The 19,203-nt window shown below is 41.8% G+C and overlaps 1 protein-coding gene across 6 annotated transcripts in view; it reads right to left on the bottom strand.

Moving 5' to 3' along the window:
• FRMD4A (FERM domain containing 4A) overlaps positions 1-19,203 on the bottom strand; it is a 511,564-nt gene that overhangs the window by 64,943 nt on the left and 427,418 nt on the right. For 5 of the 6 annotated variants that reach the window (XM_067468889.1, XM_067468890.1, XM_060778219.2 and 2 more), the window contains one exon: positions 7,547-7,623. The exons of the other annotated variant lie outside the window; for it this stretch is intronic. In XM_067468889.1, the coding sequence (XP_067324990.1) occupies positions 7,547-7,623 (77 nt within the window). The remainder of the gene's footprint in view (positions 1-7,546; positions 7,624-19,203) is intronic. 6 annotated transcript variants of the gene reach the window in all.

Genomic DNA, 19,203 nt, shown 5'->3' on the forward strand with positions numbered 1-19,203 from the left:
CCGACCACCATCTCCCAAAGCAGTTGCTCTACTCCGAACTCAAGAACGGAAAACAGAATGTTGGTGGACAGGAAAAGAGATTTAAAGATGGGCTCAAAGCCAACCTTAAAAATTCCGGCATAGACACGGAGAACTGGGAAGCCCTGGCTCTTGACCGCTCCAGCTGGAGGTCAGCTGTGACCAGCAGTGCTGCAGAATTTGAAGAGGCACAAATGAAGGGCGAAAGGGAGAAGCGTGACAAGAGGAAGGTGCGTCAAGCCAACCTCAACCGAGACCGCCTTCCACCTGGAAACCAATGCCCTCACTGCAGAAGAAGATGCAGAGCAAGAATAGGGCTCCACAGCCGCATACGGACCCACAAGAATACTGGAAGACAATCCTCCTCAGAAAACGAGGGATTGCCTAAGTAAGTAACTTTATAAACACTTCAGGAAGAGCTGTATCTATATGACACCTTGAACTCCTGCAGCACCAATGTTTTTACCCTCCCAGCAGACCAGGCTTCTCTTATCCTCAACCCAATCCCATTAGCTAATCCTAACATGCCACTGTTCTTGGATGTCCTCCCATAGGTTACATCCTAATAAGACAATATGTCATTTTTGTTTTGCAATGCTTTGGAGAGCATTCTGCTCTGCACACACTGAACTAGGCATATGTCTGGTTTGGATGTAAAGCGCGGAGCCCCAAATGCTTTAGGTACGTTTGAAAGATAACAAATTGACTTAGGATCCCTCTGTTTTCCTTAGAATATATAGGTGTGACCTGAAAAATGAGTTGTTGATGAGTACATTGGTACAAAAGTTAGACAGGTTTGCTGCTGCTGTTGTTATTGTGTGCCTTTCCAAGATTTTCCAAGGTTATCACTGTTACATGAACTGGTTCTTATCAGTGTCTTTTGTTTATCTCTATGAACATATGAATGTATGATGAAAACGCTTTCAAAAGCAAGCTGGAGACATTACTGCTGTCATCTCTCTTCACCGAACAATTAATCTTAGGACACCAACCTGTTTGGCAAGTAGCCTAGAATCTTAAATATGTTCCCTCTGGATCCAAGCTGACAATTAAACATGTGTAAGTATTTAAAAAGGTGTTAAACATGAAATCTGTTTCTAGGTGGCTTGGTTTATATACAAGAAAGTGCTATTTTGTGATGTTAAAAAGAAATAAAACACTATAATTTTAAAGAATGAAGTGGACTGTGAGAAGAGAAATGGGAATGTACCCAAAAAAAGTAAACCAGTTTGCCAAGTATTCTGTAGTATAGGGCTCTGGCTACTAGTACAGTGTAACAATCTAGGGCTGAATTTTCACAGTTTAATTGTCTTTTAGATGTGTCACACTGTAACTCTCATCATTTCCAGTCACAGTAGTTGTGGATGATGGTAGTTGCAGTCTAAGACATCTTGAGGAAACAATCTTGACAAAGGCTAATCTGGCATTTCATGCCTCATGTGAAGAACATGCCCAAACTAATCCCTATCCCATGTTTGTTGAATGTGCTCACACGTCAGAATTCTGGGAATGGTTTTCTGAAACCATGACTGACACTGCCTATGTTCAATGGCATATTCCCTCTTTCAGGGAAATAGAAAGTATTACTAGCCCAATAAGTATAAGGAATGCAAACAATCCTCTTGCTTGTATAAGAAATAAACTCAGAGGTTTTTGTGAACAGAAATGTGAGATATCAATGTGATTCATCACAATTCTCCCTCAACTTACAGTATGTGTGTGCTCTAGCCAATGGTCACCAGAGACCATTGGTGGACATACCTTAAATTCCTAACATAGGCATGTTGTGGCGAAAAGAATTTTGCTATACCCAGATACAACATTTAGCTATTTCCAGGTCTTCAAATCTCACTCAACCACTTCATGATGAACCACTGATAAAATAATATTGTTACACTAATGCTCCTAAAAATATGTCACTGAACATACACATATGACAATCTTTTAAATATTTTATGGGAAAGTGACACAAGAGATACGTTTACAAAAGTTGATTTGTGCTTTTGTAATGTTCCATCAGGATAGCTAGACTATCTGCAATATACATATGATTCAAATTAAACCGATTCGCCATTGTGAAATTCATTCACAGTTCATAAAGATAAGAAAATCACTACAATCCCAGCAACTGTAAGTACTCTACCTAGTTTCTGAAACACCGAACATTACCTAAATACTTTTAAAGTCTATTTTTTTAAATATGACACCCTGAGGAAGTCAATTTCTGAATCCAGTGTCACATTTTGCACTGTTTCTTGGTTTCAATGAAACCAGTGCTACATTTCTGCTGATCTAAGGTTTCTGAGCTCCACAGACCTCATGAGGCAATTTCATGAGGATACACCCAACAACTACAAGTAACACTGTCAATAGAGGACCAACTAGACTCAATCCAGGGTGTCCTTAGTGTACCTGTAAACCAGAAACAACTTGAAGGCTCAGAATAACAACAATTGCACAGTGTTTTCTAAGAATAAATGGAATGGCATTTATGTTAAAGGATACATTGAAAATCTGACAAAATCATGTCAATACGACTTCACAGAAAACCCACAGAATCCAAGTTATACTCCAACTACAGAGCAAGAAGAGAGAAAAAAGGTTGTGTACTGGAGTTCAAGAGGAAATCAAGCACACACCAAAACAGGACTTTTTGTCAATAATAAGTGACACTGGAATGCAAAAACAGGAAACAAAGTAGAATCAAAAATTGGCCAAGGGATCAAAAACAAAGTAGAAAACTGATTGAGCATGTTTTGCAAGGCCAACAGGTTCTTAATCACAAACACATTATTTAAGTAACCCAAGAAGCAACTGTACACATGGACATTACCAGATTGCTACTATATAACTAAATAGACTGCATTATTGGAAGGTATAAGACAGAGAAGCTCCATTCTCTCTGCAAAAACAAGACCAGAAGCAAATTGTGGTACAGACCATGAACTGCTAATATCAAAAAATTAGAGTAATGCTAAAGAAGACTAAACCAATCATTGTGCCAATACACAACTTGAAGAACATCCCCATATAATGTAAAGATAATGTGAAAAATAGATTTGCACTATTGAGCATAATTGACTCTTCAAGTAGTTAACAACAAAAGAGAAGGAAAAGGTGACAAAAATAAAGCCAGAACCCAGAATGTCACTGTTCAATGACTTGTGCATAGGGACAAGGAGAACTACTATAATAATCAAAGCAGACAAATATTGTAGGAGACAACAAAAAACAAGAAGAACAAAACACCTCTTCCACAAGATTCAAGACATCAAAGAGAATTTTAAATAAAAAGATGATGGAACTATATGAAAGAGATGAAAGCGTGACAGATTCATTAGAACAGTGTTTCTCAAACTTTGTTCCTCCAGATGTTTTGGACTTCACTCCCACAATTTCTAACTGGGATTTCTGGGAGATGAAGTCCAAAACACCTGGAGGAGCAGAGTTTGGGAAACACTGTATCAAAGGAAGAATAATATGAATACAAACTGGAATTGTTCAATATGCAATATGTTCAAATTCTAAAACAAAGACTTTAACTATAGATGGGGTGAGAAATGCCAGCTATCCAAGCTAGGTTCAGGAAAGGGAGAGGCATGACGGATCATATCACAAACATACATAGGATAATGGAGGCCACCAAAGAATTTCAGAAAAATCTGCCTGTACTTTATAGATCATAGCAAAGTGTAACGTGACTCACTAGAAAACACAGCCATACTTGGTAAGGCAGAAATAATAATAATAATGATAATAATAAACCTTTATTTGTACCCCGCTACCATCTCCCACAGGACTCGGTGCGGCTTACAAGTGGCCGAGCCCAAAGTACATCATTAACAAAAACACAACAAACAAGAATACAATGCAACAATAAATAAGCAAGCAATAGAACAATAACAAAAGCACGACAATGTCAAAAACCCGTGGCAGGGCCAAATGTAATGGTTAAAATTCTAAAAATGCTGGGCATGTCCAGGTGAGGTAGAGTGGATATTTTGGGAATAGAAGGGTGTGCAGACAATTCTAACTCTCTCATAAAGTGCATTAGGGACAATGGCTTGGGATTCCTTAATCTGGGAAGGCACACTGGAACATCCATGTTTTCAAGCTCCTTCTGAAGACTGCCAGTGTTGGGGAGTGCCTGATGTCCTTGGGGAGGGAGTTCCAGAGTCGTGGGGCTACCACCAAAAAGGCCCTGTCCCTCGTCCCCACCAATCGCGATTGCGATGCTGGTGGGATCGTGAGCAGGGCCTCACCAGATGAACAAAGGGATTGTGTGGGTTCATATACGGAAATGCGGTCACGCAGGTAGGGGTCCCCAAAACGTTTAGGGCTTTGTAGGTAAGCACCTGCACCTTGAATTGAGCCTGGAAAATGAACGGCAGCAAATGGAGCTCCTTGAACAGGAGGGTTGACCTCTCTCTGTAAGGAGCACCAGTTAACAGCCTGGCCGCCGCCCACTGAACCAACTGAAATTTCTGGGCCGTCTTCAAGGGCAGCCCCACGTAGAGTGCGAAAATAGTAAGAAAAGAGGAAGACTGTATTCGAGGTGGATACTCAGTCAAGGAAGCCAGGGCCTTGAATATGCAGGACCTGAGCAAAGCCATTAGTGATAGAGTGAGTTGGAGGTTTCTCATTCAACAAAAATGGTTTAATTCCCAAAGTCATATTATTGAAAGGTGATCCTGCATTTAGTTCCCAGTAATTTATATAGAGCAGACAGCTGCAGTGATATCATTCGTTTTAAAGCCAAATTAGAAAACTAGGCATAAGCCTAACTGAAACAGCTGTGCTCTTCCACTTTTCAAAATTATTCAGTATGATCTGTATAGAAAAATGAACCATCGAACGGTGGCCAAAATTAATATTTTGAAGAAGTAGAAACTTAGCCACAACATAAAGGATATAGTGTACATATATTGCATTGCAACTATAACTTTTCATGTTTTTAAGTACCCAACTCTTGTGGAAACACCGAAAGCCTGAATCTTGGCAATATTTAACAAACACAAAAAAAATTGTAGTTGATGACGATCATCAAGGAAATTGTTGGTAACACAGAGCACCACATAAATGACCTCTCCTTGACTGCTGGAAAATCAGCGCTGTATTGTTTGTTCTGATGAAAATATATATACTTTGCAAATGGGAGAGGGAACACAAAATTCATGAAGGGACAGAACTAAAGTCACTATGATCCAATTATACTGTGAACTGCAGCATTTCCGGAGTACAGTTTTCAACTCCCAAGACCTCAGGGGAGGAAATTGGATGTGCATGAACAAAACTATTAAATATGTGTAAGTGTTTTGCAGATAGTATTCTGGACTAGGAAAATACATTGTAGCAATTTGCTGTAAACTATGTACAATGTCCAGCTAGTCATTATAGGAGAAATTCCATTTATAGTTTTATTCTACCCTACAATTATGCTTGCTGTGTACAGTTGCTTATGTTGGGCAGAATCAAAGCCAATGGAAAAGGACAAGAATACAAACCGCTACAAATGTAGGAGCATGGTAACATAATATATTGAATACTGCAACAAAACAGATGTTGCAGGGTCTTACAGTAACAATACAAGGCCACATGTATGTACTTCCAATTTTTTCCCTGCCAAATTATTTTATAAGCAATAGAGAACACAATGAACAAACAGATTAATTTAAGGTATCACATTTCAGAAGTTACTCTAGAATACTCCCACTCTCTTATCCTCAGCGGAGACTAATGGTAAACCCGCCCAGAACAAGATTTGCCAAGGAAATCCATGGTAATAACTTAAAGGCACGGAACAACAGCATTTTGTGAGAAGAGTTCCAGTTCTACACTGACTACATAATGTGGGGTGAGAGCAGCATAAGTAGAAGCAAAGCAAATGTGTAGCTGGGCACCACAATTCTAGAGAGATATTGACAAGCTCGAATGTGTCCAGAGGAGGGCGACAAAAATGATCAAGTGTCCGGAGAACAAGCCCTATGAGGAGTGGCTTAAGGAGCTGGGCATGTTTAGCCTGGAGAAGAGAAGGCTGAGAGGAGATATGATAGCCATGTATAAATATGTGAGAGGAAGCCACAGGGAGGAGGAAGCAAACTTGTTTTCTGCTTCCTTGGAGACTACGACGCGGAACAATGGCTTCAAACTACAAGAGAGGAGATTCCATCTGAACACGAGGAAGAACTTCATGACTGTGAGAGCCATTCAGCAGTGGAACTCTCTGCCCCGGAGTGTGGTGAAGGCTCCTTCTTTGGAAGCTTTTAAACAGAGGCTGGTTGGCCATCTGTCAGGGGTGATTTGAATGCAATATTCCTGCTTCTTGGCAGGGGGTTGGACTGGATGGCCCATGAGGTCTCTTCCAACTCTTTGATTCTATGATTCTAAAGCAAGGGAATTGTGGTGAAACCTCAGCAGTGCTTGACTTTGACCCGATTTCAGCATCCACTGCTTCAGTGCCATGGAGGATTCCAGTTTTTTCCCAATTCCCCCTGACCTGATCAATGGCTGAGGCACTCATCCCATCATCTATTGCTCTATGATGTACTTTACATATATGCTTGCTGATACAAATAATGAGTTCTATAGTATCACAGAACTACAGAGTTGGAAGAGACCATATGAGCTATCCAGTCCAACCCCTTGCCATGCAGGAAAAGCACAATCAAGCACCCCTGATCGATGCTCATCCTGTTTTTTTCTCAGTTTAAGGCCCCTTTCCATGTCTGCATTGCATGCCAGTTGAACATCACATTTTTGAAATGCTGTCAGTCCAAATGAAGTGGTCCATGCAGATGAGCCTTAAGACTCCCAGAAATGTCCCTTGCCCAAAGCAACAGAACATCACAGAAACCTACCAATGTTTAACTTCCAAATACTGCATTCCTAAAACAGACTTCCTTATGAGCTAAATGGTGATTAAGGGACAGACAAGAGGACTGAACTGCAGGGACATTTCACTCCTACCATCATACAGGGTGTCTGTAAAGTCTCTTTATCATTGGTATATTTGGTACCAATTTATATTATTAATACACATGGTAAAGAGACTTTACGGACACTCTGCATATCGTATTTCTGAGTAGAAATGAACAGAGTTGTCATGCTAATTTATTTATTTATTTATTTATAACTTTTCTATACTGGTCTTCTCACCTCCAACGAGGGACTCAGGTCGGTTACAACAGAGGAATTCATACATAATAGTTTAAAACATCACATCCAATAATACACTAATATAAAACACATTAAAATACAATCATATAATTATATAAGGCCAAGTTGTCAACTAACTGACTTTGGAAACAGAGACACTTAATACAAAGCTCACTCTATGAATCTCACTGTGTGATCTGTCTGTCTGGCTTGTGCCTTATTTATTGCAATCACAGAGCAAAGTAGAGGCATTTAGTATTCTCTGAAAAAAAATGTTCAACCGCTTCTCCCTCCCTGTTGCAAAAACATCCGACCCCCATCTGGGCTGCCTTTTATTGGGAAACACACTCTTAGACATGTACGATTGTCTTACCTGCGTGGGTCATGGACTTCCACGGAAAACTTCTTCTCCCTGAAGTACAGGTTCTCCAGCTGCCTCCATTGGAAGATCTGAAGAGGGAAGAAGAAAAAGAAGAAAAACCCCAAGGGCTTGAGAAAGAGGCAGTGTTTAGGGAGGGTGGTTTTCCTTTCCTTTCTGTTTTTCTCCAACTCTCAGAAAAAGCTCCACAGTTGCTTGCCCAGCTCCTTTCTGCCCACACTGAGGAGCCAAAGAGGTCCCGACCACGAAGTCCCTTCCCTTTGTTCCGTCTTTGCCTTCGCAGCTCCTTTCCTTTCCCTCCCCCTTTGAATCTGAGAGCAGGAAAGGAAGCGGAGGCTGGGCTGCCAGAAAGGCTCCACTGTGTGCCTCTGTTCCTCCTACAGTCATCAGACTCCCTTTCCCACCCACTTTTGAGGTGCATCTGCACTGCAGAATGACACCACTTGGACTCAGGGCTATAGAAACATGGGATTTGTAGCTTTACAAGGACTTTCGCATTCTCTGCCAAAGAGTGCCGGCACCTCGCTCAACTACAACTCCCATGGACTGCATAGCCTCGAGCCCTCGAAGTTCCAGTGGTGTCAAATTGCAAACTCAGCAGAGTCAGATCTGTTTCGAACTTGGCTAGGGCACCAAGAAGGAATGCCAGGGCTTCTTAAACTTTTCTTACTTGCAATGCCTTTCCACTCAAGACAATTTCACATGACTCCAGGGATGTGAAATAGATATACAAATAAAACATTGAATGAGAACAAATCAGCAATGGCAAGGCATGCTAAACAGGCTAAATATCATATGAAAGCTGACTGGCACAACCTGAGGATCACAACCAGACACAGTGAAGACATCTGCCCTTGCGCTTTGCTACTCTGCTGCTGAGTATTCATGTCCAGTGTGGCACACATCTCACCACGCTAAAACAGTAGATGTGGCCCTTAATGAGACATGCCGCATTATCACGTGGTGTCTGCGCCCTACACCACTGGAGAAATTACACCACCTGACATCCGCCGGGAAGTAGCAGCCAATAGTGAAAGGACCAAGGCAGTGACATCTCCAGCCCACCCCCTGTTTGGGTATCAGCCAGCATGCCAATGGCTTAAATCAAGAAATAGTTTTCTAAGATCTACAGAGACACCAATTGGAACACCTCAGCAAGTGAGAGTCCAAAAGTGGCAGCCTCATTTTAAAGCTAATTGTATTGTTTTAATCTGTTTCTGTAAACCACTCCAAGCCAAACTGGGAATAGCGGTATACAAGTTGAATAAATAAGTAAATAAATAAATAAACCCAGAACCTCAATCAATGGCTGATACCAAATGAGAGACTCCTCCCTGGGCACACAGAAAACTGGGTGACTTGGAAGGCGCTGAACAGACTGCGCTCTGGCACCACGAGATACAGAGCCAACCTTAGGAAATGGGGCTACAAAGTGGAATCCACGACATGTGAGTGTGGAGAAGAGCAAATCACTGACCACCTGCCGCATTGCAACCTGAGCCCTGCCACATGCACAATAGAGGACCTTCTTGCAGCAATCCCAGAGGCACTCCAAGTGGCCAGCTACTGGTCAAAGGACATTTAATTGACTACCAAGCTTGCAAACTTTGTATTTTGTTAATTTGTTAGTTTGCTTGTTTGTTAAAAATGCAGTACAACTTGTTTTGGTTTGCTCCTGACACGATAAATAAATATGCTAAACAGGCTGATTTTCCTTTTTATGAAGTACTGCTGAAGCATCTCCTGCAGAATCTACTGTAAACACTGCACAGCAGAGTGGTGTAAATGTCAAAAACAGCCAGTAGGTGATGTTCAGAGTTTGGATTTAGGGGTGGTGGGGGTGGTGACCCAACATAGAGCTAAGATGACCCCATTTGGGGTCAGTATCCACAGTTTAAGAAGCAGTGCTCTATCCAACTGCGTATTTTACTGTGGTTCCTCAACCCCTTAGCTCAATGTTGGGGTCCCCAAAAAATGGGCAAAAGTAAACGCTTTCTGATCACCATCTAGTGGCTGTTTTAGACATTTATATGCATCTGTTGTGCAATGTTTATGGCAGATTCTGCAGAAAATGCTTCAATTAGACTTCATAAAAAGGGAAATCAGGGAAATGCAAGCTATGCAAATGCTGATTTGTTATCAATAAATATTCAGTTCAGTTTATTCAATGCTTAGACCATAGGTCTTTCACATGCAAGGCAAATAGATAAATACATGAACACCAGATTATTAAATACAATATAAAATACACAATAAAATCCTATAAATCATTAAAATGCTACATATATCGATGGCAAGATACACCTTTAAAATACTACATACTGTATGGACTTGCACCTGCATAATTAAAAAACAGGTAAAACCAAATAGATACAGCATTATTAAAACTACATAAATAGCCACTATTAGTTATTATATATACCTATCTACTTTGGGTCACATAATTTTTTTGGGGGCGGGGGGTGAAAAGGGTCACAAGTGAATAGTTGAAGAAGTCTTGCTTTTTGTAATATTTTCAAAGAAACCATCATCTCTGAGTATTCCTTTCTGAAGAAATTTCCATGAAATTTGTGGAGCCATCATAGGTGAGTCAAAGGCAAATGACACACTATCTGGAAAACTGCCTGATTCTGACTCTGATCTAAGTCTTCTGTCTTCACCTTTGTATTACCACTTTCCTTCTTCTCTTTTCCTTAATTGACTTTTATGCTTGTTATTATCAATTATCTTCAGTCTCCACCACAGTATAAACTGAAGTATGTATGTGTGTTTGGGGGGGGGGGGGCACACTTCATACTAATAGAATCCAGCTTTTATTACCCCCCACACCCCTTCAATTATTCCAACCATTACCAGGTCTAAATACACATCCATACTTTATAATTAAAGCAATTTGGTTTCCATGGCTCAAGGCTATGGAAACTTGGGATTTGTAGTTTTCTAAATATTTTAGATTTTTCTGCAATAGCGTTCTGGTGCCTCACCAAACTATAACTTCCAGGATTCCATAGCATCAAGCCCGGCAGCCAAAATGACTCAAAGTGCATCAAATCAACTCAGTAGAGCTGCAGCCTCTGACTCTTGCTTTTGCATGTTTTGCAAGAAATCAGGAAGAAATCCAAGTGATTCAGAATGCTGGACTGCAGAATTTTGGACTCTCTTCAGACACTGATCCACATGAAACAGGAGTGTGCTCTGCCTTTCCAGCCTACATCTGTAGTGATTTATAATTTCAACTGCCAATACTCCAGAATTAGAACTGTAGGAAGGTATTACTGCATTTCTGTCTTGCTTGTAGGACATTTGGTTGACTCTTTGGGGGAAAAGTAGGATGGATTGCATTAGACCTTTGTTCTGATTCACCAGGACTCTTTCTGCATTGTACGAGGGTTGAATGAAAAGTAATGCCTCAACCTTTGAAACTCCTTTAACTCCTAGTTGTAACGCGACTAAAATGATCAAGGGTCTGGAGAACAAGCCCTATGAGGAGCAGCTTAAAGAGCAGGGCATGTTTAGCCTGAAGAAGAGAAGGCTGAGAGGAGACATGATAGCCATGTATAAATATGTGAGAGGAAATCATAGGGAGGAGGGAGTGAACTTGCTTTCTGCTTCCCTGGAGACTAGGATGCGGAACAATGGCTTCAAACTATAAGAGAGGAGATGCCATCTGAACATTAGGAAGAACTTCCTGACTGTGAGAGCCGTTCAGCAGTGGAACTCTCTGTCTCAGAGTGTGGTGGAGGCTCCTTCTTTGGAGGCTTTTAAACAGAGGCTGGATGTCAGGGGTGCTTTGAATGAGATTTTACTGCTTCTTGGCAGGGGGTTGGACTGGATGGCCCATGAGGTCTTTTCCAACTTTATGATTCTGTGTGGGATTTCATTGCTCAAAATGCTCCGGCAAGAAAGGCCTTTCTTCTGCACTGTACTTCTGGTCAAAATGCTGCCAAAAGGAACATTTGCAGGCTCTGGCTTGCCCTTACCTAATGTCCTTTGAAATCAATGGAATGGTTTCACAGGCATGATAGCTGAGATCATCCACTGCTCATTGTTTGTAGAGCTGAAACCCTGTTTGCCTTGTAAAAGCATAATCCACATTTCACAAGAACGTGTGGGTCACATTATTGCTTTACTTGGTTATCAGAAGATCTGTGCACGATGGGTACCCAGGATGCTGACGCCTGAAATGAAAGCGCACAGACCTGAAACTTCAGAGACTGGATCTCACTTCCATCTGTTCCAGATAATGAAAAATCTGCGGGGACATCATTATTCTTCTGATGAAGACACTGAGAGAACTGTGAAACGCTGGTTGCAGAAACAGAGTGTCGACTTCTTCCGTGACGGCTTCAGAAAACTTGTTCATCGTTGGCAGAAATATATCCAATTGTCTGGTGATTACGTGGAAAAGTGAATAGTGGTAATGTATTGTCGAAGGCTTTCATGGCCGGAATCACTGGGTTGTTGTGGGTTTTTTCGGGCTATATGGCCATGTTCTAGAGGCATTCTCTCCTGATGCAGGTGAAACATCAGGAGAGAATGCCTCTAGAACATGGCCATATAATAAAAAAAAACCTACAACAACCCAGTGAATAGTGGTAGTTAAAGAGCACATTCTAAGGATTATTCCTGTGTTTGATTTGTTAAAATATTCCCATCCAAAAAGTAACGAAGGTGGAGGCATTACTTTTCATTCAACCCTCGTAAATGATACAGATTGTTTATTTATGAAGTTTCTATCTGCCTTTCTATTAACAAGTGAGCTGAAATACTCTTGGAAGCTAAGCAGACTCAGTCTTGATTAATACTTGGATGGGAAACAGCCAATGAATCCTAGGTGTTTTAGTGGATATTTCAGAGGAAAAAAATTGTCAAAACCACCTCTGAGTATTCTTTATCAAAGAAAATCCTACAAGATTCGTGTGGCTACTCCAAGTAACCACACAGCAAGAGTTACCCACCAAATTTCAGAATGACTAGGCAAAGAGTGCAAAAAGTTACTGCAAGAACTGAAATCTTACTCTAGGTAACAAACACATCTAGATAAGGATCATCTTCAAAGACAATGTTTTTAAAGAGAAGAAACCTAGATAAGCTTTTGGAATGTAAATTCCTAAGTGTGCTCAGCCAAAACTTGCCAAAGGAACAAGATTATGGAACTGGGCCTGATCTACAAGTTTTTTTCCTGCTCTGGACTATTTAACCCTTTGATAATGAGTGACAAATGGAGGAAACAACATGCTGGAATTTTACATCTGTAAACAGGATGAATGCAGCCAACTAGCAGTAGATTGTGACTAATCAGATGATTGTCAGCCTTTTGTCCATGTTCCTGCAATTCAATCAGGAATGAACAAATGAATAATCAAGCCTTCCTTATGATAACCCAAAATATATTTATTTTATTTATCATGTCAGAAGCAAATTGAGAATACAGTTATAATGTATAGAAAAACCACAAACAAAGTTAAAAACATAGCATTGTACTAAATTTTCTTTGGCCAAAAGCTGACCACTTGGAGAACCTCTGGTGTTGCTGTATTAAGGTCCTCCATTGTGCATGTGGCGGGGTTCAGATTTCATTGTAGTAAGTGGTTCTCTGCACTTGCATGTTATGGACTCCACTTTATAGCCCCATTTCTTAAGTTTGGCTCTCGTGGTGACAGAGGACAGTCTGTTCAGCACCTTCCAAGTCACTCAGTCTTCTGTGTGCCCAGGGGGGAATTTCTCCTTTGGCTTCAGCCACTGATTGAGTTTCCGGGTTTTAACCTGCCACTTTTGGACTCTCGATTGCTGAGTTGTTCCTGCAAGTATCTCTGTACATCTTAGGAAGCTATTTCTTGATTTAAGGCATTTGCTTGCTGGTTGATATCTGGAATGAGTATGGTCTGGAGATGTCAATGCCTTGGTCCTTTCATTGCTGGCTTCTACTTCCTGACTGATGTCAGGTGGTGCAATACTGGCTAAACAGTATAATTTCTCCAGTGGTGTAAGGCGTAGACATCCTGTGTTAATGCGGCATGCCTCATTAAGAGCCACACCCACTGTTTTAACATGGTGAAATGTATTTCACACTGGGCATGCAAATTCAGCAGCAGAGTAGCAAAGCTCAAGGGCAGATGTCTTCACTGAATCTGGTTGTGATCCCCAGGTTGTGCCAGTCAGATTTCATATGATATTATTTCTAGCACCCACTTTTTGTTTGATATTCAGGAAGTGCTTCTTGTAGGTCAGAGAACGGTCCAGGGTGACTCCCAGGTATTTGGGTGTGTTGCAATGCTTCAGTGGGATTCCTTCCCAGGTAATCCTCAGAGCTCAAGATGCTTGTCCGTTCTTAAGATGGAAAGAACATGTTTTAGATGGATTAGGAATCAGCTGGTTTTCTCTGTAACAGGCAGTGTTGTTGTTCATTCGTTCAGTCGTCTCCGACTCTTCGTGACCTCATGGACCAGCCTACGCCAGAGCTCCCTGTCGGCCGTTACCACCCCCAGCTCCCTCAAGGTCAGTCCAGTCACTTCAAGGATGCCATCCATCCATCTTGCCCTTGGTCGGCCCCTCTTCCTTTTGCCTTCCACTTTCCCCAGCATAATTGTCTTCTCTAGGCTTTCCTGTCTCCTCATGATGTGGCCAAAGTACTTCAACTTTGTCTCTAGTATCTTTCCCTCCAGTGAGCAGTCGGGCTTTATTTCCTGGAGGATGGACTGGTTGGATCTTCTCGCAGTCCAAGGCACTCTCAGCACTTTCCTCCAGCACCACAGCTCAAAAGCATCGATCTTCCTTCGCTCAGCCTTCCCTAAGGTCCAGCTCTCACATCCGTAGGTGACTACAGGGAATACCATGGCTTTGACTAGGCGGATCTTTGTTGCCAGTCTGATGTCTCTACTCTTCACTATTTTATCGAGACTGGACATTGCTCTCCTCCCAAGAAGTAAGCGTCTTCTGATTTCCTGGCTACAGTCTGCATCTGCAGTAATCTTTGCACCTAGAAATACAAAGTCTGTCACGGCCTCCACGGTTTCTCCCTCTATTTTCCAGTTGTCAATCATTCTTGTTGCCATAATCTTGGTTTTTTTTACGTTTAGCTGCAACCCGGCTTTTGCGCTTTCTTCTTTCACCTTGATTAGAAGGCTCCTCAGCTCCTCCTTGCTTTCGGCCATCAGAGTGGTGTCATCTGCATATCTGAGGTTGTTAATGTTTCTTCCAGCAATTTTCACCCCAGATTTGCATTCATCCAGCCCCGCACATCGCATGATGTGTTCTGCATACAAGTTAAAAAGGTTGGGTGAGAGGATGCAGCCTTGCCGTACGCCTTTCCCAATCTTGAACCAGTCTGTTGTTCCGTGGTCAGTTCTGACTGTTGCTACTTGGTCCTTGTACAGATTCCTCAGGAGAGAGACAAGGTGGCTTGGTATGCCCATCCCACCAAGAACTTGCCACAAAGAACTTGTAACAGGCAGTAAGAGCACCTAAAGCTTTGGAGAGATTTGATTCAACTATTTCAAGCATTTCAAAGCTCTCTGCTTGAGCGGTGATGGCACAATAGTCAGCATAGATGAAACTCTCTGTCCCTTCTGGCAGTGGCTGCTAATTTGTGTAAATGTTAAGCATTGATAGAGCAAGCATGTTCTCCTGAGGCAGGCTGTTCTTTCGTCTTCGCCATCTGCCTTTCTGACCCTAGAACTTAACAAAAAAGCTCCTGTTTTGTAGGAGATTTCCTATGAGGGTGAGGTGGTAATCCTTTGTGATATTATACATTTATACTTTTTTTTTCAGGAGGAGGCAATGATTTATAGTATCATAAGCTGCTGGCAGGTCTATGAATACAGCTTCTGTAATCTGCTATCTTTTAAAACCATCTTCTTTGTGCTAAATCGGGTTCAGCACTTGTGATGTGCAGCTTTTTCCTTTCCTGAAACCAGCTTGCTGTGGATCATAAATGTGCCATAATTCCAGAGAATTTTTCCATAATTCTCTGCAGGATAAGTATCTCCAGAACTTTACAAAAATGGCACAACAAGGAAATCAGTCTATACCTTTTTGGTTCATTACAGTCTTTGTCTGGTTTCAAAATTGCTATGACTCTTGCTTTCCTCCAGATTTTAGGGATTTGACAGGATGCATTGCAGTTGTTCATCAGCTTCAGCAGCTAGAACCTTGCTTTTTGGCCAAAGTTTTTAATTTGTTCCATCTGTAGGCCAGCTGCTTTGCCATTTTTACATTGATTGAGAGCCATTTCCAATTCAGTAGATGTAAAAGGTTCATGAAGATTGTTGTTTTCATTATCTGGTTATTTGACTATTGGTTTCCTTCCTAGTTTGGTAGCAAGGTTGGGTTTCCCATTATTCAGAAGTTGATGGAGTATCTGATCTGCCTTTATGTTGCCATGGGTATTAGTGTGTGACGGATCATTGCTCAACTGTCTTAACAACCTCCACGCCTTCTGACTACTCCTTCCCATATCGACTTCTGTTATCAGCGTTATCGACTGTTCTTTCTTGGCTTCAGAGATGGAGGACAAAGTGCTCTGTGTATAATGTATTGTCGAAGGCTTTCAAGCATGTGGACAATTTCAACAGAAAGGAGGAAACCATGAAAAAGAACAAAATTTGGCTACCAGTATTAAAAAAAACTCTAAAATTACAACAGCAAAACAACAGAGGGAAAACAATCAGGGATATCTAATCACCTCTCAACAAAAAATTACCCCAGGCACTGCCAGGCCATCAAATGCTAATCAAGGTGGTCAGTTGAAACATTCACACCTAGCTCCAGCAGACAAGAGTTCTTTGTCCCACCCTGGTCATTCCACTGATATATAAACCCATTTTCCTAGTTCCAACCTCACTACCTCTGAGGATGCTTGCCATAGATGCAGGCAAAATGTCAGGAGAGAATGCCTCTAGAACATGGCCATATACCCCAGCTCTGTGTATACTTTTCGTTATTGCAAATTATGGTTTGGTTGTGTCAGGAGTGACTCCTGGTGTGAGAGAATTGGCCGTCTGCAAGGACGTTGCCCAGGGGACGCCTGGATGATTTGATGTTTTTATCATCCTTGTGGGAGGCTTCTCTCATGTCCCCGCATGAGGAGCTGGAGCTGATAGAGGGAGCTCATCCGCCTCTCCCCAGATTCAAACCTGCGACCTGTCGGTCTTCAGTCCTGCCGGCACAGGGGTTTAACCCACTGCGCCACCGGGGGCTCCGTCTCAGTCTGGGCCCTGAACCTTTGACCCAAACTCTGACACTGATGGAACCAGTAGTATGGCAATTAACCTAGGCTAACAAATCCAAATTAATTAAATTTGCTCCTTGAAAAAGCAGGAAATCATGGGGTCATATTTTCTACATTTCATGAGTATGAGAGACAGACTATGGAAACATTTGTAGAGTTTTCTACCTGGATTTCTGGATCTCTTGCCATTAATTAATCCTACAGGCCCTTGGTAAAATGCCATATCCCTTTATCTGAAGATGAAATTACATTCTTCAGAAAAGTTGCTTCCTCAATTTAAAAAGATATATAGGCACAAATATAATGAGACTGTTGCTTCCACCAATATAGTGCATGTTAGATTATAGTATCTAGTAGATTTAGATCACTTGCAATCTTCCACACAATGAGTTACAAATGTCATCTGGTTTTGCACTATGCAAATTGCCATGATGAGAGGTCAAATAAGAAAGATAACAGCAATCTATCCTCGCTCTACTGCAGAGACTGGAATTCAAAACATGCCAGATGTTTGCACTGAGAAACTTTCCAGTTCCTGAGTGTAAAAGCGGGGACTGGAGAAGCAGAAGTGAGAGAACAGAACGATGTGAGCACAGCACTTTGCAACCCCCTGGCAGACAAAATTCCCTTCTTCTAGATAAAACTCCAGATGCTTGGAATAGTTGCTAAGGACCCATCTCAATTTCAGCACAACAAAAGCTGCTACGCGACCCCAGTGCTCTTCAGTCGGCCACATGATACCATTAAAGCTGGTGGGGAAACAAAAAAAAATGTATTGTGTGCTAAAGTATCATTAAAAGGTTTCCCCACCGCCGGCCCCAGCACCACTTGGTGGGATGAGAGACCGGATCAGAGGTAGCATGGTTCAAGGAAAGCATTTCCCTATAATTAAGGTAACCACCACACAGAAACAACATATACAACATTTGAAAAAGACTAGATAATGTTTGTGAGTGTTCATGGGTTGGGAAAGCTCATCTTTTGGTACAACAATTATTTTCAAGAGTTTGGAAGTTAGTTTTTAAAACTATGTCTCAGTCAACATAAGTCCGCCCCCCCCCCCAACTTTCCCCCCTCAAGCTTGTAGATTTCAAATATGTGTTTTGGAGAGCTTGATAGCTTATAACAGTGTTTTTCACCCTTCCTAATGCAGTTCCTCATGTTGTGGCGACCCCCAACCATAAAATTATTTTCGTTGCTACTTTCTAACTGTAATTTTGCTACTGTTAGGAGCCCATGGTGGCGCAGTGGGTTAAAGCACTGAGCTGCTGAGCTTGTTGATTGAAAGGTCGCAGGTTCGATTCCGGGGAGCGGCGTGAGCTTCCGCTGTCAGCCCTAGCTTCTGCCAACCTAGCAGTTTGAAACATGCAAATATGAGTAGATCAATAGGTACCGCTACGGCGGGAAGGTAACGACGCTCCATGCAGTCATGCCGGCCACATGACCTGGGAGGTGTCTACGGACAATGCTGGATCTTCGGCTTAGAAATGGAGATGAGCACCACACCCCAGAGTCAGACATGACTGGACTTAATGTCAGGGGACTACCTTTACCTTTACCTTTACGAATCGTAATGTAAATATCTGATATGCAGGATATATTTTCATTCACTGGACCAAATTTGGCACAAATACCCGATATGCCCAAAATTGAATACTGATGGGGTTGGAGAGTTGATTTTGTCATTTGGTAGTTGTAGTTGCTGGGATTTCTAGTTCACCTACACTCAAAGAGCATTCCAAACTCCACCAACGATGGAATTGAACCAAACTTGGCACACAAAATTCCCATGCCCGACTGAAAATACTGGAAGGGTTTGGTGGGTATTGACCTTGAGTTTGGATGTAGGTGAACTACAACTCCAAAACTCAAGGTCAATGCCCACCAAACCCTTCCAGTATTTTCAGTCGGGCATGGGAATTTTGTGTGCCAAGTTTGGTTCAATTCCATTGTTGGTGGAGAGCACTGTGGACTCAAACAATAATGGATCTGGATCAAACTTGGCATGAATACTTAATATGCCCAAATGTGAACATTGGGGGAGTTTTGGGGAAAACACCCATTGATATTTGGGAGTTGTAGTTGGTGGGATTTATGGTTTGCCTGCAATCAAAGAGCATTTTGAACTCCACCGATGATGGAATTGAGCCAAACTTGGCACACAGAACTCCCATGTTCAGAAGAAAATACTGAAAGGGTTTGGTGGGTATCAACCTTGAGTTTTGGAGTTGTAGTTGACCTACATCCAGAGAGCATTGTGGACTCAAACAATGATGGATCTGGACCAGATTAGGCACAAATACTCAATATCCGGGATTGTGGCGCAGCTGGTTGAGTGTCAGCTGCATTAATATCACTCTGACCAAAAGGTCATGAGTTCGAAGCCAGCCCGGGTTGGAGTGGGTTTCCAACCAATTGTGTG

The sequence above is a fragment of the Anolis sagrei genome, chromosome 5 (assembly GCF_037176765.1).
Source record: "Anolis sagrei isolate rAnoSag1 chromosome 5, rAnoSag1.mat, whole genome shotgun sequence".
In the NCBI taxonomy this organism is placed as follows: domain Eukaryota; kingdom Metazoa; phylum Chordata; class Lepidosauria; order Squamata; family Dactyloidae; genus Anolis; species Anolis sagrei.